The sequence below is a fragment of the Triturus cristatus genome, chromosome 5_1 (genome assembly GCF_964204655.1).
Source record: "Triturus cristatus chromosome 5_1, aTriCri1.1, whole genome shotgun sequence".
Taxonomy (NCBI): domain Eukaryota; kingdom Metazoa; phylum Chordata; class Amphibia; order Caudata; family Salamandridae; genus Triturus; species Triturus cristatus.
In genome coordinates this window covers 210,872,740-210,895,107 of record NC_140587.1, presented here as the reverse complement: position 1 = coordinate 210,895,107, position 22,368 = coordinate 210,872,740, and the positions used below count along the sequence as shown (strand labels likewise).

The following is a 22,368-nucleotide window of genomic DNA, read 5'->3' as shown; positions in this document are numbered from 1 at the left end:
ATTTCCACCTTCTCAGGCAGCCCTAAAGGTTTGCCTGACATTATACCTAGGTGGTAGCTTTGCTGCCATAATATCTGACATCTTCTAACCTTTAAATGAGGTGGGGTATGTCAGAAGAGTGTGGATAAGATATGTGACAATTTGTGGCAGGTGCCCCTTTTCCACCACCCTCCAAGTGTCCCGCTAACATTCTTCCAATTGCTGACAGCTCTGACATTTCTCAATGGTGGTAAAGTAAGCATTTATATTGAAAATGTCCAGATATTGCTGTTTGTTATCTCCTTGTAAATTTAGTTTATTCAGATCCTTGCTGAGCTTGTCTACATATTCTTATGGTGAATCATTTACCAAAATGTCTGCTGTTCTGCAATATGATTATCAGAAGTCTATGCATGCAGCACTACGCATGCTACAAAAACAGCGCCGTGGTTTGTCCTGGAGGAGTTTTGCTTCTTGTCTAAAATCAAATGTTCCAGAGAGAGCAGGTTAAAGTAAGAACATATTTTTGTTTACCTTCTATGCACATAAAACATAGTTTAACCATGCTTTGCTTACACTTATTCACAGAATGTAACATATACATAGGTATATGCATGCACAATGCACACATTTATACTTATTGTAGGCACAGAGGTCCTGATTCTCAAAGCTATTTTTTACAGATGCTTATCTAGTTTTGTTATTTACCAAACTAGAATCTACACTTGTAAAAGGATTTACACATGTGCAATGTTATCCCCCAAAATGTTATATTGTGTATGTGTCATTTCCAGGACAGGGGTGGCCTGGAAGGTTTCACAAAAGTGCATGTGACTAAGCCTGGTAAAACTCCTGTTAAATTGGTGTAATCGCCCATATTTTCTGTAATTTTGGTAATGTCAGTAATTTGATGTTATGGTTGTTATGGGAACTTAAAAATTGCGCTATTACATAATTAACTTTCGCTAACTGGAAAAAGTTTGCATTAGCGTCCAGAAACAAAGAGAACAATCACAAGTGGCCGCTGCTTGTGGCATGTGTGCTTTTCTTGCTATTTATTTTCACACAAATAAGCGTCCTCAAAATGGATGCAAGGACACATTTCGTGCTAAAATAGAGCACCAAATGCCAGTTTTGCATTTTATGTAATTTGATGTAATTTCACTGAATTTTTCGGGAATTTCATGTGATTACACAAAAGTAAATTATGTGAATTTTGTACACCCCTCCTTTACCACTCAATCTCACCTTGGATATCACGAGAAATTTACTCCTGACAAGGCCGAGAGAAAATTGCTTTGAAGGGTGGTAATGGGATGGAAACCCAACTAAAATTAGAGGAAAAACCTAATTCCTGTGAAGAAAAAAAAAATAAAAAAGTGCAACTGCACAAATCCGAAGGCATTTTTGCATTAACAAACAAACGTACGTGTGAAAAGCTCTATACACATACGCAATTAAGAATTCTCAGAGGTTATCCAGGAGTGGTCTTGGAAATTGTGAATTCCTTGCCAGGTGATAAAAATAAATGTGATGATTTCATTTGGTGAATTATGCTTCGATATTCGAACCAGGCTTTCTCAATGGAATTGAAGGGTCCGGGAAGTCCAAAGCAAATGGGAATAAAGGTAGAATCACACAGGGCGTCATTTTCAGTTTTGGTGGAGGGGGAGCACCAGCTTCAATCAGCAGCTATCCTGACACATCAAACATGTAGTTCCTCTTCTCTGGTTAGAGTCGGGGATGCACAAGGTTTCCACCAGTCCCCCCCAAGGGCACAAAGAAAGCTCCCTGCACGTCAGGTCCAGTGCTCCTCACTGAAGCTTAAAAAAATGTAGCAGCGCAGTAGCTGTCCTGTTGCTACAACAGTTCTTTTCTTAAAAAGTAAAAATAAAACCCTGATCTTTCTCCTGTAGGTTGAATCAAGCAAGCAATGGCAGCCTGTGTGGTGTTATATGTACCTGCTCGATGACGTTGATCTCTGCTCCCTGCCCCAGAAGAGCTCTCAGCATCTCAATGTGTCCATTCGCTGCGGCCAGGTGCAGGCACGTGCGCCCCCTTCGGTCCTTCAGGTGCAGCTGGGATGTTGACTTGCTCAGGAGGAGACCCACAACTGCGGTGTGGCCATTTTGTGCTGCGAGGTGAAGGGGAGTAGAACCCTGAAGGACAAACATAATAAGAAGCAAATCACGTGTTGGAAGGTGGTTTATTGATAGGTGCAAGTAAGTACCTACAGCTAGTTATAACAACAGAATCACAAGTAAGGTCCAGTCAAGTTGTCAATAAATTAATCCTTGCTCAACCCTGGTAGCTTGGCTGCGAGCAGACAGGCTTAACATTGGAGACAGGTGTGTAAAGCATTTAAAAACACCAATACATTAAATAAGTAAGACACAACACACAACACAAATTATTAATCCAACACTAATTTATAAAAATGGGAAATATTTTTATGACTAGAATGACCCCAAAACAATAAACATCCAATGTAGGAAACCAGAGATATGAAGTTTTAAAGAATACCACATTCTAGTGCCTAAAAGCCAAAAGTGCCAACTTGGGACATTTGATCGTGCTTGACTAGGACAAAGTCAAAGTTCAGGCCAACCGCGATCGAGCACGGGTGAGTGGTAGGGCCCGGTTAAGTAATTTTACCTTCTGACTTAGTCACTTTTTTGTAGCTTTTTGTCTCGACGTTGAGCGAAGCTCCTCGTCAGGCCAGCTTGCAAGTCAATGACGGCAGCTTGCTTCAGCGAAAGGCCTCTGTGAAATCCTGGAGGTCGTGGAGCTCCGGATGTTTCAGCGGGATGAACCTGAATTTCAGGTCAGGTCGTTGTTCGACGTCCGCGGCTTGACTCTCGATGACGAGCCGGTCAAATTATAGAGCTTTTTAACAAAAATTCTCCAGATAATTCAAAACTTCTGCCCCTTCTTCCAGAAGGTCCTTTTGGGCTCTTGAAGGCTCCACAACACCAATCCAAGGTTCCAGAATCTTTGAGATGCTCCTTGGGAAGCAGGGACTACAAGACCCACAGTACATCTGGCCAAATCCTTTAAAGTCCACTGAGTGCTGTCTAGCTAGATTCTTTTTGGTGGACATGATGCAGGTGGAGATCTTTTTTTTTTAACAACAAACTTTATTGTTTTGTACAGTGCAAGGGTCAATCAAGAAAGGCGACTTCGTAATAGTGTGAACACATAAGCCCCTTCACTGCAATGTCCTCCCACTTCCCTGGTCTGCAAACATCAGACCCCTAACCCCCCCCCTCCCTTCCCAACTCATGCCCACACCCTCTCCTTCCTCATTGCACAACATGACAATTACCACAATACTGTAGGGTTTAGACACCTCCTTGACACAGCAAGCGAGTCGTGCTACGTGGTTCTCAGCAATCTTTCTATGGGGTCTCCCATATCGGGCTGTTCCAACAACGCCAGGTCTATACCTCTATATGTAGCCCATCTGGACCATATTTTCCCATGTTTCGTTGGGCACCCCCGGGCCTGAAAGACCGCGATTTCCGCAATCATACAGCGGTCCAACGCCTTCTTCCAAGGAGACAGTCTAGGGGGAGAATTATCCTTCCAGTGCTGGGCCACATCCCGTTTGGCCAAGGTGAGACCTAGAAACAATAAGTGCCGCTTATACCTATTCCCTCCTATGTCCTCAGTACTATGGAGCAAGATCAAACGGGGTTCTAAGGGAAGGGTCCAGGCCAGTACCTCACTCAAACAATTCACTACCCCCTGCCAAAAGACGTGTAACGCCCCACACGTCCACACTGTATGTAGGAACGTTCCTTCCTCAGCACGGCAGCGCAAGCAGGCCTGGGACTGGATCACTCCCATACGCCATAGCCGAACTCGTGTATAATAGACCCGATGCACGTATTTAAATTGGATCAAACGGTATCTGGTGGACACCGCCGCCCCACGCGGACTCGCCAGCACCTCGGCCCAATCATCATCGGTCAAGTCTGGGAGATCAGCCTCCCACCGCTCTTGCGTATTGTGTAGTGTAGTCTTAGCATATGTCGTTAGGGACTGGTATATCTGACGGATTTTATGGTGGCCGAGGTTTCCCATTAACAGTCTACCCTCCTAGGGATGAAATTCCGGGAGTGTGGTCAATGAACCAATGGCTGGGGATAGCGCGTGGTGCAACTGCGGATAGCGATGGAATTGGGATTTGTGTAGGGCGAAGTCGGTCTGGAGCTGCTGAAAGAATTTGAGTACCGTGCCTTGCATGACATCCCCTAAGGTGGAGATGCCAATGTCGTCCCAGCGGCGGAAGCCTCTGCCGCAGGTACGTGCCTTGCCACAGGGGGGTGCTCTTCGTAAGGCATCCCCGCCACACCTGGATCACTGTACGGCAAGCCGGGGGATGCGCGTCTAGCGAGGAGGCGCTGTACAGGAGAGAATGGAGCCGCGAGTGGGACATAGTCAAGCGCTCCACCGCATAAGCCAGATCTCCCGGGGATTGATACCACCAGTCGTTGATTACCTGTAGCTGCGCCGCCCAATAATATGCCCTGACATCGGCCGCCGCTATACCCCCACAATAGGTCGACTGGGTGCACGTTGCCAAGGCTACCCGCACTGCCCCGCCCTTCCACAAAAATCTATTCAACAACACGTTCAGTTGAGTAAACCAGGACTGCGGAATTGGGTGGGGATAATTCTGGACCCGATACAATAAACGGGGCAGCGACACCATTTTAAAGATGGCCGAGCGTCCGTAGAAAGACAGTGGTAGCTGCGACCAGATCGTCGTCTCATCCCGCACCATCGGGAGAAGCGGCGCTATATTTTTCGTCCACGCCGTGGTCTGGTCCCTGGTGACGTACACCCCTAGATACTTGAAGCCTTCCGTGGCCATAACCAATTGGTCCGCCCAGGCCGTACGACCCTGGTCACCGCAGATCGGGTATAGGATAGATTTAGCAGGATTAGCCCGGAGCCCCGACATCTCGCCGAAGACACGAAGAATTTGAAGGACCCTCGGCCCCGATGCCCAGGGGTCAGTCATATATAAAAGGGCGTCATCAGCGTATAGTGCAATCTTATCTATGTAGTCACTGGACTACTCCATTCCCCGCATCACCGCGTCCCGGTGCACCCAGGACGCCAAGGGTTCAATAGCGAGGGCGAAGAGTAGGGGGGAAAGCGGACACCCTTGACGGGTGCCATGGCGGAGCGGAAACGAGGTCGACTGGTGTCCCGCGACCCGGACTGACGCCGTCAGGTCCGTGTACAAAAGTCGAACATAGGTTTGGAATCGCGGCCCCAGGTTTATGACGTTTAATAGCTTGAACAGGTACATCCAGCTAAGTGTATCGAACGCTTTGTCAATGTCCGCCAACATCACCGCCGCCGGGCGCCCAAGTGTCGAGGTGGAGATCTTTTAACCTGTTGTTTTCACAGAGTCCACTCCTCAAACCTTTATAGTCAGGTAATTTTCTTCTTTTGCTGAAGCAAAAGTGTGCAGCAGGTGCAGTTCTTCAGAGTGCAGTCCTCTTGGTGCATGCCAGGGGTTCCGCTGGGCGGTCCTTCTTCTTCTTGTTTCTTCTACACAGGGATATGAGTTGCTGGGCAGCTCTCCCATATTTATCGAGGCTTCCGGGTTAACAAGCGGGGGAGATCACCTGACCAATGGGGTGCAGGGTGCCACCTTCAATGACGACCACTTCCCCTGAAGCGTGGCATATTCTTCTCCGAGAAAGCACTGATTCTTAAAAATGAAAATGGAGAAAGTCTCTACTGGAGCTTCAGATCTGGCTAACCTATCATACAGGTGTACCTAACTTTTTTTTAACAGTCCCCTTCCAGACCCTATGATAATATAAGTACAGGGCTCCCATATGGCTGGGGATGCAGGAAGTGGAGGGTGGGGTTGGATTTATTGCAACTGTCATTTTCATACTTTGAAGTAATATTTTAGCTCACTCCTGTCATTAGTTAGACTTTATTAAGGTTTAATAAAGCCTTTCTATGTTAGCCGATAGAGCTAATGCACTACAATAGGGAAAAAGGAAATTGGCAGTTTTCCCTCACTAGGGCTTATAAAATATATTTTATAATGTCCTTGCTCACTTTAACATGGCACCCTACCCATGGGCCACCCAGGGTAGACCTTAGGGATGAAGTATAACTAAAAATAAGGTAGTTCAAGACTTTGGAAGTACCTTTAATTCCAAAGTCGAGTTTGGAGATAGTTTTATTTTAAAAGGAGCCTGCAAATGCAGGGCTGGCTATTAAAATGACAGCAGGCACCACAGCAGTGAATACCTAAATGAGTTAAATCTAATAGGCCTCCAAACCTACATGCACTACCATAAACTAGGGACTTACAGGTAGGTTGTCAGTACCAATTGCAGTTATACCTAATTACCATGTACCTTTTCACAGAGCACAGACCCTTGGTCTGATTAGCAGAGCCTAGGGCACAACCAGTCATAAAACCAGCATTTGTAGTCAAAATGGGGGAAAAAAGCCTTGGATTCTCTCATGACATATGTGTGTGTGTTTTTTTTTGTTGAGACATACTCTTTCTACTAGAAACACTATTTGCTGCATAATACTTTTGATTCTTGTACTATTTCCAAACATTCTGCATGCATACTGATAATAACTTGCTTTTCTTTAGAGTAATTCAAACTGTTCTTGTGCCAGCTGTAAGCACCATAAATAAATAAGATTGACTGTGTTTAACAAACTTAGGGGCCGCGGTAACGTGTCCACCCGCCTGCCATGCGGCGGTCCCGCCACCCAAATTATGATGCGACCGCAGTGGTCGCATCTGGCAATTTAATATTGTGGGGGGTGCTGCAGGCTGCAGCACCCGCCGTAATGGTAAAATGTCATGTCGTGCATGTCCATGCATAAGGTGGCATCCCACTGGCCCCCCTGGGGGCCCGCAACGGGCCCCCTAACCAAGTCCCCGCTGGCCTTTCCATGGCGGCATCATGGAAAGGCCTTTAAATCCCAACATCATAATATGGATGGCGGTGTCTGCTAGTCACTGCCACCATATATGTGCCCCAGCTCCGCCCGGCCGGCAACCGTAACGATTGCCGACCGGCGGAAAAGCAGCAGACGGACTTTCCATCTGCCGCAATACCCACGCCCATCTTAATATGGCGGTGGGTAATTCAGCTTACGGTGGTGGGTGGATTGCCACAGCCGGGCCGGCGGTGGCGATCCGCCCGCCATCGTAATCAGCCCCTTAATGTTATTCATTTAACTGACTTTAAAGAGTGGATCACTGATTTGGCCTTGGTGAGATTCATGCTTGGGACCTGCAGGACACAGCTGATGCCAGCAGTGAGCAGCTAACTCATCAAGACACCAGGCCAGCTCATAATGTAAACATTAATACACAGCTATGCATTTCTCTTCTGAAAACTGCAGTCTGTGTTGACACATCACTGGGTATGACATTGGTAAACCCATTAGGCCCGATTCACAAAGGTAAAATGAGACAAAAGTCTAACTTTACAACTTTCGGTATTCACAAAGGGCATTTACTACTCATAAATGCCCTTTGTGAATACTGAGAGTCATAAAGTTCAACTTTCGGTACTCACAAAGGGCATTTACGAGTAGCAAAGTTAGACTTTCGTCTCAGTTTACCTTTGTGATTCGGGCCCTTTAACTTTAAGTACCAGATGTAAACCTCTACAATTTAGACATGCAGTATTAACATGCTTTTTGAAAAACCAACATAGACAATCATTCCATGACATGTGTAGCTACTTCAGCTAATGAAAAATAAACTGCAACAATATAATAATTCAGGGGAGCCAGTGTAGTGTTCCGAGGTGGGGGGGGTCAAGTGGGTTTGTCTCGGGAGGACGAGCCTTGTGGCTGCATTCTGTATGGCATGTAGCTTGTTTTGGAGATGAGTGTTTATCTCAACGTATAGGGCATTGCCAAAGCCCAGGCGGTTGGTGATGAGAGCCTGGGAGATGGTGATTCTAGTGTCTGTGGGGAGCCATTTGAACATTTTCTTCAGCATGCGGAGGATGTGGAAGCATGTTGAGGCGTTGACGTTCGCTTGTTTCTTCACGGATAGAGTGCTGTCGAGAATGATGCCTATGTTTTTTGCGTGTTTTTTGGGTTCAGGAGGGGGATCTAATTCGGTGGGCCACCAGGATTGGTCCAAGGAGGAGGCAGAGTGCTCAAATATGAGTACCTCGGTTTTATCGATATTCAGTATGAGGCTCTTGCTCTGCATCCAGCAGGTGACGCTGGTCAAACACATGTGGAAGTTGTTTTTTGTGTTGGTGGGGTCAGAGGAGAGGGATAGGATGAGTTGGGTGTCAACCCCATATGATATGATGTTTATGTTGTGGGATTTGACCAGGGTGGCCATGTAGGTGTTAAAGAGGGGGATCTGAGGGAGAAGTCTTGGGGGACACGGCAGATGATGTCTTTAAGGGGCTGATGTGTGTGTTGGGTGGTGGATGCTTTAGGTTCTGCGTGCGAGAAAGGAGGCGACTCACTTAAGGCCGTCTCCTTCGATGCTTATCTGGTGGAGGTTGGAGAGGAGTGTATGGTGAGAAATGGTGTCGAAAACTGTAGAGCTGTCGAGGCGGATGAGGGCGGCTGTTTCGCTTTTCTCCATTAGGGCTCTGAGGTCATCCGTGGCTACTAGGAGGACATTTTCGGTGCTGTGGTGTGCACAGAACCCTGATTGCAAGGGATTCAGGAGGTTGTTGGTTTCAAGAGGGTTAGTAAGTTAGGTGTTGATCGCTTTTTCCATGACTTTTGCAGGGAAGGGTGGAAGAGAGATGGGTCGGTAGTTTTTGAGGCTTTTTTAGGAGAAGTTTGACTTCTGCATGTTTACAATGCTACATGTCTCTTTACATTACTTTGATGTAAAAGGAACAACAATGCATTGGGAATCATATAAGGAGTCATGCAAACATTGGGCCCTGGGAGGCTTCTATGAACTGGCTCCAAGATATGTGACAGGCCTTTCTTTTTCATCAAGTCTGGATACTAGATACTAGAACATGCTGAAACAATAGTTGCATGAGTCTTTCTTCACTCTACAAGTCTTACCTGCCTGTGGTACTGTCAAGGAGGAACCATGAGGCAAGGGACATTAGACCTAATCTCATCTCACTTTCAACGCACAAGATCACTCACACGGGCAAAAAGGAAACACAATACAGCTCAGATCTCTTACCTGCATGTTTGTTGGAGTATCTGCCTGCACTCCAGGGTAGTTGAGCAGAAGTCGAACCAAGCTCTCATGTCCTGACTGGGCTGCTAAATGCAGGGGAGTATAACCGGACTACAGGAAAGAAAAAGTCGAAGTCAAGATTTCGCCATGCTAAGAAATACTGTGACTTCTATTTGCACCAAACTCTGACAGCCCAGTTTATGAAAACCAGTGGGTAGCTGGTCTTGCGGCTGGTGCTCTTTGTGTGCAAGTCTGAATATAATGCTTCATGAGTAGGCAATATGGAACATAAATAGAAAAAATGGAGTGGGATCTGTCGTTCCCCAATAAAGCACTTTCATCATCTATCCTGCAGTGCATATCTCATGTGGAGAGTATTATTAGAGAAATGAAAACACATTTGTAAATGAGGAGTCAAACAAGTGGCAAAAAGAAAATAAATAATTTGCATAATGAACAAAATTCTATGCTTCCAGCGGCCAGTAGCTGAGACAGGATGTGGATAAACAGGCCGTCCCATGTACCAGAGAAAAACTGATGCAGAATAACTATCAGCCGCATAAAAACTAACTTGCGCACCAACCAACCGGTCATGGTAGTCCCTAAAACAAAGAAGGAGAAAACAAAAAAACAAACTTTTTCATCTTCTCCCAAACGCTTGAATTCCTCCACATTCACATCAAAACCTTCAGGAATGAATTCACCACCCTCTTCTTCTCTACACATCGTCCAGCCTGGTACACAAATATACTTACGGACTTTGTACAACTCATGACTGTATACGTGTATTAACCTGTAACATTCCTGCCTATCATTCTGTTGCTTTTCCAAGTGTTCACCCATCATCATTTAACCCTCACGCAGTGACCATAAACATGTAAATCGCATTGCTTCGCACAACATAAAAACTGAAAAATAACATAAACATAAATTAAACTGTAAACATGGCTAGACCACGTTTCACCACTGGTCAAAGATCAAAGACAACCATAGTAGTTATTCAATGTATCATTGAATCAAATACCACATTTTCACCATGGTCACCCCTTTGTGAATACAGTCCTACTCGAGGAGAGATGTGGCCAGTAGCCAGAGCGGATGACTCCAGAGCGCGGGGCTCACGGTTCGATTGCCGGTGACAGCTCAGCTCCGCATCATGTGTCTCTGGGCAATAGCTCACTTAATCTCCCCGATGGTCCCCTAGTGCCTGGATGCACTTTACAAATGTGGAATCATTATTATGATAATAGTGTATTCTGGGGATCAGAGTGCAATAATTTTGCTTCAGTTCGGCAGTGCAGGGGGTTTGCACCAGTTTGTTTTACCTCACTACCTTGCTCCTTGATTAACAGCATTTCAGAGGTGGGCTTCGGAGGTTCACTACACATTGTCGCTGGCACTTTAGTAAGAATTTCACGGACAAAGTCCAGCTGTCCACAATGGGCTGCTACATGGAGGGCCGTGAAACCAGTCTATGAAAAGAGAAAGAAGCAAAATATTTGGATTAACAGGAAATATTAATGTTATTGTTCTCATGTGGAACAAGCATTTGAAATGCAATTGGTTTCGCCTTTGGGACCTTATATGTATTTAGCTTTGCAGCACATTAGCCTGGGTGCGGAAACATCTACTATTCTTTAACATGGAGGGAAAGTAAGCAGCACACTGTTTGACACGCCAGGTATGGGAACACATGGAGAGAAATATTGCCTTTCAGCGGGAAAGGGTATAGTCTGAAGCTCTATATAAAATCAGGGGCTTCGGTGGTCATATCACTGAAAATACAAGATTTGAAATAAAATATTATTGTCTACGGGTGCTCGTGGAAGACAATTTCTGTGGACTGGAATCTAGAGAATTCTAAAGTGATTCTGATTCTGATTTACTGACTTCTGCTGGTCGTTTTCTATCAAGCAAGTTAAATAGAGGCAGCTGCCAGAAAATAAAAAAAAAGAAAGTCCCTCAGCAGAAAGCAATTCTGGTACTTTATTGACCTCTGCTGGTTGTTTTCTATCAAGACAGTTAAATAGAGGCAGTTGAACAAGCAAAAAGAAATTCTGGTATTTTACTGACCTCTACTGGTCGTTTTCTATCAAGACAGTTAAACAGAGGCAGTTGAACAGAAGCAGACAAGTCCTGGGGCTGATATCAAAAAGCCCACAAAGTGCATACACATATAAGTATATACTAAAGTATATACAAGAGGTCTCGAATGCTCGACCTAAAAATGCTGGTTTGATGCATGGGCACTCAATCTGTTTCATAAGGACATGGGGTGATGGCACAGACGCAAATATGAATTTGATTTGTGAAATTAGGTTGCAAATCTGCCCTGGAGACCCACCATCTTGTTTAGAATGTTCAATCATGTACAGTGCATATAGCACTGCACAGCTTTGCTTGGCTTCCCTGAGACCCATCACATTGTCATGTTGTTCATCCTGCCAGCCAACATTTGGAGCTCAGACCAGCAAGAGTAGTGTGATTCTGTAACATCACAAAATAAAATGACAGACGGAGTGTTGAAACTTTCCAAACACTCACCCCAGTCACAAAACTGGGTTTAATTCATCGTTATTTTGCTCGCCATGCCACCACAGTTTGGACCCAGCCATACGCAAATCAGTCTTCACCTTGCTCCCCATGGGAACAGTCCATCCTGAACTGCCAACAAGCATCCTGGGACTAGTTTCAGGGTATTACCCCTCATCAGCCAGGCTAGCTTGAATCTAGTGGCGCAGCGAGCAAGGAACCCACGTCTGGGCATACCCTTAGCCACTAAGGGCGCACATAGGAACATCACAAAATAAAATGATCGACGAAGTGTTGACACTTTTCAAACACTTATCTCCAGTCACAGATCTGGGTTTAATCCCTCATTCTTTTGCTCGCCATGCCATGCCAGTTTGGACATAGCCATATGCAAATCAATCTTGACCCTGTTCCCCATGGGAACAGTCCAGCCTGAACTGCCAAGCCAGGTCTTCCCTGGACCGGAAACAAGCATCCTGGGACCTGACTTGCTTGGGTGAAATCCAAAGGATTACAGTCCAGACTAATGGAGTTGAATCAGACGGATATTGCATGTCTACCTTATTCAGGTTTTTTTTTCTTACTTTGAATCAGAATCCTTTAAAAAAAATCTTTCAGTCCTACCTGCAGCCAGAGAGAAGGCATTGATTAAACAAACTCAGATCTCATAGGTTAACAGTGTTGATGAGCCAAGCATCTAGGACATGGTACTGCCTAACCACTGATGAGCGATCGCACAATGCGGAATTCTTGTGAAGATATTTGTTGAAAACTTGGCACCCAAACAGCCAGCCACAGCATTACCTCATTCCCACCCTCATCTACCGCTTGCATAGTGACATTTATATAAAAACCAATAGTGGATAGCAACAGGGCAACCACGAGTGTACAGCTAACACTAGTGCAAAAAATAATGTTTTAGGTTCCAGATAGTCAACAGGCAGCAGCAATGATTTAGCCATGATCTTTGGACTTACCCCCTCTGTGCTATCTTTGTATATCATTCAGATAGGTACCTTCTCCACCCTGGCATGCCTGCATAAGTTTCTATCAATGATCAGAATGGTTCACCTCATAGTGAAAATGTTCTATTGCCATCTCACATGCATGCCTCTTTATTAAATGTTTGCGAAAAGTACAGATACAAACCAGCACTACACAAAACATTGACCACGCAGTTGTATTATTCCATATTTCTTACAGCAGAAGCTCATTTGTTTTTTTAACTCACTAGCATTTAACAATTTACCCGTTCATCCTCAATTCAACAAAGGCTCTCGTGTTATGAAGGCCAACGTGTATATACTAGCAAAGCTAATCTATTAAAATCCCTGTATAATTCCATGGCTCCATTTTGAAAGGTTTGGCTAGTCTGTTCTGTGAAAAACCAAAGGGGATGATGGTCGGAGTGTTGAACATTGCAAGCACTCACCCCCAGTCAACTGATCTGGGTTTAATCCATAATCATTCTTTAGCTCACTCCGCCACCCCAGTTCAAACACGGCCATATGCAAATAAGTCTGACCCTGTGCCTCATGGGAACAGTCCAGCCCAAACTGCCAAGCCATGTCTTCCCTGGACCGGAAACAAGCATCCTAGGTCCGGTTTCTGGCTAATCAGCCGTCATCAGCCAGGCTAGTTTGAATCCAGTGGCAAAGAGAGCAGGGCACCCACGTCTGGGCATATCCTGCCAACTTAAGGCGAACAAAGCAAAACCAAAGGGGATGATGGACGGAGTGTTAAACATTGCAAGCACTCACCCCCAGTCAACTGATCTGGTTTTAATCCATCATCATTCTTTAGCTCACTCCGTCACCCCAGTTCAGACATGGCCATATGCAAATCAGTCTGACCCTGTGCCTCATGGGAACAGTCCAGCCCGAACTGCCAAGCCATGTCTTCGCTGGACCGGAAACAAGCATTTTCCACTCCAGGGAGGACCTGGCTTGGCAGTTCGGGCTGGACTGTTCCCATGAGGCACAGGGTCAAGACTGATTTGCATATGGCTGGGTTCAAACTGGAACGGCATGGGGAGCAAAAAAACGATGGATTGAGGCCCAGATCTCTGTACTGGGGTGAATGTATGACATTGTTCTGCATTCTGTCCATCTACTGTTGTTTTTGCATTTGTCACCCCGAGTGGGAAGGGTATGCCCAGACGTGGGTCCCTTGCTCTCCATGCCACTGGAATCAAGCTATCCTGGCTGAAGAGGGGTGAAACCCCGAAACCGGTCCTAGGATGCTTGTTTCCAGTCCAGGGAGGACCTGGCTTGGCAGTTCGGGCTGGACTGTTCCCATGAGGCACAGGGTCAAGACTGATTTGCATATGGCTGGGTTCAAACTTGAATGGCATGGTGAGCAAAAAAACGATGGATTTAGGCCCAGATCTCTGTACTGGGGTGAATGTATGACATCGTTCTGCATTCTGTCCATCTACTGTTGTTTTTGCATTTGTCACCCAGAGTGGGAAGGGTATGCCCAGACGTGGGCCCCTTGCTCTCCATGCCACTGAAATCAAGCTATCCTGGCTGAAGAGGGGTGAAACCCCGAAACCGGTCCCAGGATGCTTGTTTCCAGTCCAGGGAAGACCTGGCTTGGCAGTTCGGGCTGGACTGTTCCCATGAGGCACAGGGTCAAGACTGATTTGCATATGGCTGGGTTCAAACTGGAACAGCATGGTGAGCAAAAAAACGATGGATTTAGGCCCAGATCTCTGTTCTGGGGTGAATGTGTGACATTGGTCTGCATTCTGTCCATCTATTGTTGTTTTTGCATTTGTCACCCCGAGTGGGAAGGGTATGCCCAGACGTGGGTTCCTTGCTCTCCATGCCCCTGGAATCAAGCTATCCTGGCTGAAGAGGGGTGAAACCCCGAAACCGGTCCTAGGATGCTTGTTTCCAGTCCAGGGAGAACCTGGCTTGGCAGTTCGGGTTGGACTGTTCCCATGAGGCACAGGGTCAAGACTGATTTGCATTTGGCTGGGTTCAAACTGGAACGGCATGGTGAGCAAAAAAACGATGGATTTAGGCTCAGATCTCTGTACTGGGGTGAATGTATGACATTGTTCTGCATTCTGTCCATCTACTGTTGTTTTTGTATTCTGTTCTGCGCCCATGCAGCAGCTGATAAAATATTCTGATTGTAGCCCCTTAACCAAACTTTGGTGCTGGCAAGAACTTACAGTTTCTGGAATTAATGCTATTTTATTCTTAAAGTTGGACTTGACTAAATAGAGTTGTTGGAGGTTGTTCCAAGTTACATCATTACCTGAAACCACTGAGAATCTTTCCTGTGAACCAGACTCACTTCTAGGTCTAGGTATCACCAAGTGTCCCTTTCCACAAGACATTAGAGACAAGTATTTGGTCTGTGGATGAAATCATAGAATATCAGTCTAGTGCTGCAGAGTGAAAGCGAGTAAAATGAGCGGATGACAGTCACTGTGTGTGTGAGTGTGATAGAGTGAATGTGATTGAGTGAGTTAAACACATAGCAGCTATTTGGCATTGCCAGAAAGACTGCCTCCAAAACAAATTGATTTTTAAGTGATTGTATTTCTGCAGCTGGAATGCACTTATTGTAACTCTCTGTGCAGTTCACTATATTGTTGCATGGAAGAGTAAGAAATACACGGATCATCATGGGATGAATCGCTGCTCTCATTTCATATCACCTGATGCAGACCACAAGTTCAATGCGCTTCTAGCTTTTCTTTCTCGCTGAGGACACATCTATAGCATCATGTAAACAGCAGGAGGTCTACCTAGTACAAGGAATCTTCAGCTTCACCCACATCCTCCAAACATGAACCCCACCCAAACAAACCCCAGCAAAGTCCCATCCCACCGCCTGCCCTCCTTTGCTTCTTTTTGTTGCATTAAAAAACATTTCCACTCAATTGCTTTATCAAGACCATCTGTGTTCAGTGATAAGATACCCTCAAACAGCAGTGGTTCTTACCTTTGTGCTGGTGATCTTGAGTGAAATACTGCCCTTCAAGGTCTCTAGAACGCTGATGTGTCCATTCTTGGCCGCTAGATGAATCGCTGTCATGCCCTCCTAGCATCAATGAATAGACACAATATTGGAAATCTTCTCAAATTGAGAAAAATGAATCCTACAGGCCAAAGGCCAAAGCCAAGTATGCATGGATTTTTTCTATTGTTATTATCAAGGACATGCTCCGTGAAGAAACATGTAATGGGGAGTCTGTGGAGAATGATGGTCACTTGCCTAACCAAGATCACCACAGAGCCTCAGTTTTCCCACCTGCTACCAAATCTAAGCCGAGTAGCAACTCAATGAGGAAGGAGAGGCACTATGAGCTATGAATGTGCCACCAGGCAAATCCGAGTGACAAAAATATGAATTCTTTAGGATTGCACAGAAAATATGAGTCAAATTTGCTCAGAAGCACACACATAGATCCTTGATTGGATGACATTGTCACAGAGTTTATTTTCCTATCATGCATGTTTATTTTGGATGCCCATATGTTTGCAGCACTTGCCCATGGAAAACCTATTTTCAAGTGGCTAGCCAATATTGTAATGGTGTTCAGGCACCAATATCCTACTTTGTATTTACTATCACATCAAATACATCATCCATAGAGCTGATAACATTGCTAGTTATACCTATTTATAAATCCTTAATGAATGCTTAACAAGGACTGATTACTGAATCAAATTGAGTTGAACAACAAGGTCTACCTTTGGATAATCATAACCTCTGTCTGAAAGGCTAAGAAATGTATAATGTAAAGGAATGAAGATAAGTGTTATATCTTGAATACAAAGACACATATATGTGATTTGCCTTAGAGCTCGGCGTAGTGGGGTCTACCAGCCATAATGGTCGGTAAAGCTTGCTATGGAGCGTTCTAAGGCTATTAGAACATTCCGCCCCCAGAGGGCAGAATGCTCTCCTTTGTAAAACAAAGGCCTCACAGAGCCAGAGGGTGTTGAAATCCCCTCGGGCTCCGTGAGGCCTTTGTTCATGGCAACAGCTGTGAACAAACATTGATATGTTGATGCTCCAGGCTTCTAGAAGCCATTAGAAGCGCAAAGCACTCCATTGTCTTCAATGGAGCGCTCAACATTCCAGTGTTCTAATTTACAATGGGGACTGTTCCGCCCAGCTCCCAATTAGTTATCCTTAGTTTCAGTGGACCCTAGTTCATCAATATGGTTCAGGGTGACGTCTATTGAAATAAAATACCATTGATATGTTTTACTTTATGTAATTCTCAGTGATTATACGTACCCCATTCTCATCAGATGCCGAAGCACCCATTTCCAGCAAGACCTTCACAACCTCAGCATGACCTCCAGATGCAGCCAGGTGCAGTGGTGTGGAATCATTTGTCTAAAACGTAAAGAAGAGTCAAGACAGTACTGAAAAGAAGAAGTCAGAGATGATAAAACCTCACCTGAACTTCTAGCCAGAGACTACTGGCCATATAATTTACATGCATTTTGTCTTGCCTTAGGTGTAGATGAATCTAAAGGACATCGTAAATGCTGAATTTACATGAGAATTAACTATTATTTGTCAACTAACACCTCATTTTTGAAAATGTAGAATGAAAGATACGTTTCCTTGGCAATTTGCTGAGATCCATGTAAATAGTCACTATCATGAAAACGAAAACATGACAACTAGACAAGCGTCTAGATTGATGGGAACCAAACCAGCTCTAAAGTTTTGCAACTTGAAACTCTGCTTTTAGTTAGGTATATGTTCAAAAATCTACTTAATGTCAGAAAGCATTGAAATTAAGTTTATAATGTAATGTTAAATCTGTCCATTGATTGACTCTATAAATGACAGCGGGTTCTCCTCTAAATTCTGGAAGTATCTTGGCCAAACAAAAAAATACCAATTTGAGGAACCATAGACAGAAACCGGCAGACATTCCCAGTTCGTGGTTCGTGGAATCTCACCTGTGGTCCTCGTCTGTAAATTTATCGTAAGAGATGGTTGTTCCCAGGGAAGGGCAGGGATATGACCAAGGGGAATGTAGTAAGCACACCAGAAAATGACAAGTTTGTAGAATACCCATAAGCATTCCCAAGGATATTTCATGATCAATTTATTAACCAAAGGGTAGTTGGCCATTTCTTCAGGTGTGTTGGAAAACCAATCTCTTCACATTTAAAAGTACTATCCTTGTAGAGAAAACATGGAAAATAATTGGGGTGCATTTGCACTTTGACCCTTACTGTAAGAGTTTGGCATATGTAGGATATCAGCAATTTCCCAAATTTTTTTTACATGTTTATTTTTTTTCTTTGTAAATCCCCAAAAAGAGAAATTTTTTAAAGTGTTTTGCCTAAGCCTAAAATGCGGTTCATGCAGATAGTTGGTGGGGTTACTAGATGAGCTAGAAAGGATTAGGTATTGTTTATGTTGCAGTGATATGGCTTTCAAAGAAGGAGAGGTAGTGATCTCTGAAAATGATGAGTTGACAATTTGCAGAAATACATTAATAGAGATTAAAGCAAACGTGCATGTGACTTAGAGTAGGTAAAGAGGTGGCAAGTAGAGAATAGAAGGGAAGGAAAAGGCCCTTTAAAGGCAAAAGAAGGGATGTCAATCAATATTTTAAGTAAAAGTCACTTTTTCTTGTCAGGCTGTATGACTGTAGAGGATGCCTTTTGCGATTTCATGCAACTTGAGGATGCAAGACTGTAGAAAGAAGCAAAATTATTTGCATGTGAGATTGTGCTATATTAGGTACTTTGAAAGGCACTAAAACCATCTCTCCACTGCTGGGCTTCCACTAGACAACCAATCTGGAAAGGTAAGATCAACAGCTCAGGGGCTGGAAGTGTAAGGTAATTGTTAGGTGCATATATAGCAAAAATGTTGCGAGCTTAAGGTTGTGCTCAGAGGAAGCAGTAACATCAGGATCATAACAATATTAGAAAATATATGAGTAAATAATGCAAACATCAAAGAGAAGAATATGCATCCATGTCCTCCCTAAACTTTGGCTCACGGTATTAATTACAGAAGCAATTAGGGATGCATGCATTTGGATGTCTCTGGTTTGACATGACACAAGATGCAGGGTAGGAAGAATTTCCAGAGACAGCACAAGTGCATTGCCTGCAGTTTTGTGGTTGAAGGGTTTTAATCCAGACACTGAGGTGAGGAGGATCTTTACAGGGATCCGTTTAGAAATTAAATGAATACTTTGTTAGCAAGGGACTTCTGATTTGACTCCCTGAATCACTGACCGGGAACATGGTTGAAGCTAGTGTTGAGACTTTAGATTCTGTTGTACAAGGTGAAGACAACCCTTTGGGTTAGGCCCAGCTCTTGTTCTTCCTTTATCACACTTTCAGTAGGGCTGATGACAGCCAGGTGCAGAAATCTCACATCTCTTTGTGCCTCTGTTGTGAGTTCTAATCCAGAGACACTCTTGATGTGAAGACCATCACTCTACACAAAGGCTGTACTGGGAGAGCAGCTGGGTTAGGGCATTTGAAAGAAGAACCACCCCAAACCAGTTCTGTAGCATGAGATAGTGAATGCACAGATCTGTGTATATGTCCTGTCCATAGTCATGCTGTGGACATCCTCTGTACGTATGTGCCAGGAACTGGTCAGACTTCCGGATGGCAGAGATCTGCTTGTAACACAAAGTGGATACCAAAAAGCAACTCAATGAGGTAGCTTTTAATCATGTAAGTACAGGTGCACAAACCAGCCTGTTGTGTCATCACAGAGCCACACTGTGCATCGCTGGAGTGGAGCCTTCATGGAACTTGAGGCATGCTCTGTCTGGCAATGCTGAAACTGTGAGGGCAGCGGTGCTAGACATCTGCACCAAAAGCTTTATGCATACAACACGCCAGCATTTGACTCTACTATGGTATTGTGGAGTACTCGCGGTACTAACACTCACCAATTAAATCAGCAACAATATCCCCATGTGCAGTAAGAGGTGCCCTATCTAGGTGTCCTGTGTGATGCCATGCAGACATGAAGTGACACCCTGCATGCACTCAGTAGTTCCTCTGAGCCTGGTTATATTTCCTTTGGTTATATAGCCCCTTTACAGGGTCAAGCATTGTCCCCATTGCTTTGATAGCTGCATCCTCATATATAATATTATATACAGATGCTTAGCAGCACCCCCATGTCCTGATGCCCCCCTCCAATACTAATGTCCTATGCAGACGATCAGTAGCACCCCCTAGACGTAACCCCCTGGACGTACTGCCATGCAGCCAAATGGGTTTCTCACTGCCCCTTTTATGCTCACCTTCCCTGTTGTGCTGGCTGTATTCCATGTCTAGGGTCTCAGAGCTGCTCTGCTCACACTGCAGTCTGCTCTCCTCCTAGCCACAGGTCTGCAGTGCCTCATAAATGTGCAGCACCAATTAATTTTTTTGTCCTTCATTCTCAGAAACATTTCCAAGAGGTGCCTGGAAGTCTCACAGTGCCTGCAATCTGGCCTCCCGACTGGGGGGTGGACACTAGGTTGGCAGAAACTACCACCTACACCTTGTAAGGTGAAAGGCAGCCTGCCATACATAGAGATCCCCATCTATATGGTTCAGATTGTTTTTACCAAAAGTACTCTCTCTGGAATGGCAGAAGCACTTTCATCATAACTGAAAAGCTGGCTGGCCACAATGCTTGGCAGCTGTTCAGCAATTTGTTTTAGATAAAGACCGTAAGCAGGATAGTATATCTGCAAAACAAAAAATTAAGGGCCCTGACACAGAGATAGTTTATTTATTGTAGGTGAGAACTATTGTTTTCTTTTCCTGTGCACACTAGTGGTGCCTGTTATGATGGCTAGGCACAGGAAAAAGTGTGGCAGAAATTCCAGCCCAAGTATGGTAGGCCTGCCGATGCTCTGAAGCCACTAGCCTAGTGGCGTATGGTCTGTCCGAGGAGACTTTCCACTGCGTAGCCAGCTGAGGCTCTGTCTTGGGAAACCTGGCTATGCCACACCTCAGAATGAGATGGAAGAAGTGTTATTTTGGTGGGGCAGGAGAACTGTTGATCTATGGCAGTGCTTCTGTTCACCAAACTTTAAGGGCCACATGTATCAAATAACCATTTTGCGATATACAAATAGCGATTTTTACAGAACCACTATTTGGTAATCGCTAAATGCTATGCATGTAAGGAATTGTCAAAGAATTCCTTCATATTACCTAATAGCGATTCAGTAAATAGCAATTCGCTATTAGGTAATATTACTTCATTCGTTCCTATGGGCTGAAGAGCCACAGGTGCGAATGGTTTTGCATTAGCTAATTTGCGATTACCTAATTGGTAATCGCAAATTAACTAATGCAAAGCCAAGAGTGCCCAGGGGCCTAAGGCCCCCCTGTAGCACCCCCCAAAAAACTTAATGTGCACATGTAAAGCAAACACATGCCCTCGGGGTATGTGTGTGCTACATGGCGCTTTGAAAAATGAAATTTTGTGCATTTTTCAGTTTGCACTTGGTTACCATTTTCAAGTCAATGGTAATTGCATTTTCCTAAATGCACAGCTTGTATTTGGAAAATGCTTCATACATGTGCTAAGGAAATTGCAATTTGCGATTCCCTATTTGTAGTCGCCATTGCATCCTAGAACCGGTTTCGGGGTTTCACCCCTCATCAGCCAGGTTAGCTTGATCATATTAAAATTTTTGTTTACGTCACACTTCAGAATTACAAAAAAAGTGTGTCATTTGTGCTTTCCTAAATGGTGATATATTCAGAAATGTTTGTACAGTTCATGCACAGATATTTAAATGTTGTTGTATATTAGGAAAAAATGACACCCTACAGCCTTTCCTTTCACAGTCACTGTACCATCAAGATTGTCACATAGTTCACTTTAAAAAATCATCTAACTTTGCTGCCAGAGTAAGAAAACTACACACCAAACCCCATGTTAAAAAAGCCAGCAGCAATTTTTCAGAAGACACAGCATAACACCTGACCTCTTTCTTTCAAGAAGATAAAAACAAAATTTAAAGGCATCTTTATTGCTTATTCGACTTCCGACCTCCAGCACTGTTATTTTGGGGGTGTTGCCCCCTGCCTCCAAAGCTTATGCCTCTTCTCTAAAAACTGGCAAGGCCTGCTGAGTGACACTAGGGAGGAGTGGTGGGCAGAGGGCTGCCTTTGCACTGTTTAAAGTATGCATGTCTCTTTTGGCGGCCATCTTGTGAAAGTCAGCAAGACATGGGCACTTTGAACCACTCAACCTAGCTGTCTTAACACAGCTAGGTTGAAAGCAAATGCAGTGTGCTAGGGAGCGTCGACAGAGGATGCTCCCACCAATCAGGGCACTGCTCACATGGTGGTCAATAGCACGTGAGCAGGCCAGGATTGGTCGAAGGAGTTTGCTGAGACCTGCACTACACAGCAGAAGAGGTCTGAGTGAGGAGGACATCGTCCATCACAATCCAATAACTGTTTTTCTTTTTTAGTTATTTTGTTTGTGCGCACGCATGCACACACCCATTTGCCCGTACCCCCTCAGTAAATGCCAGCCACCACTACATTTACCAAGGTGTTCTGTTTGCTAAGAAACACAACATTTAAAGTACACTGAGCACTGTGCTAAGCACTGTGCCAAGAGTCAATGAGATAGTGTGAGAAAGAGAGAGTGAGAGAGAGAGAGAGAAGAGTGACAGAGGCTGT

At 44.6% G+C, this 22,368-nt stretch overlaps 1 protein-coding gene across 1 annotated transcript in view; it reads right to left on the bottom strand.

The window, feature by feature from the left end:
- The window catches only part of LOC146830648 (uncharacterized), a 515,492-nt gene that overhangs the window by 27,897 nt on the left and 465,227 nt on the right, over positions 1 to 22,368 (bottom strand). The window contains exons 20-24 of the mRNA XM_085604827.1: positions 16,967 to 17,068; positions 15,662 to 15,760; positions 10,495 to 10,641; positions 9,173 to 9,280; positions 1,941 to 2,138 (exon numbers count right to left, since the gene is read on the bottom strand). Of these exons, the coding sequence (XP_085460953.1) occupies positions 1,941 to 2,138; positions 9,173 to 9,280; positions 10,495 to 10,641; positions 15,662 to 15,760; positions 16,967 to 17,068 (654 nt within the window). The remainder of the gene's footprint in view (positions 1 to 1,940; positions 2,139 to 9,172; positions 9,281 to 10,494; positions 10,642 to 15,661; positions 15,761 to 16,966; positions 17,069 to 22,368) is intronic.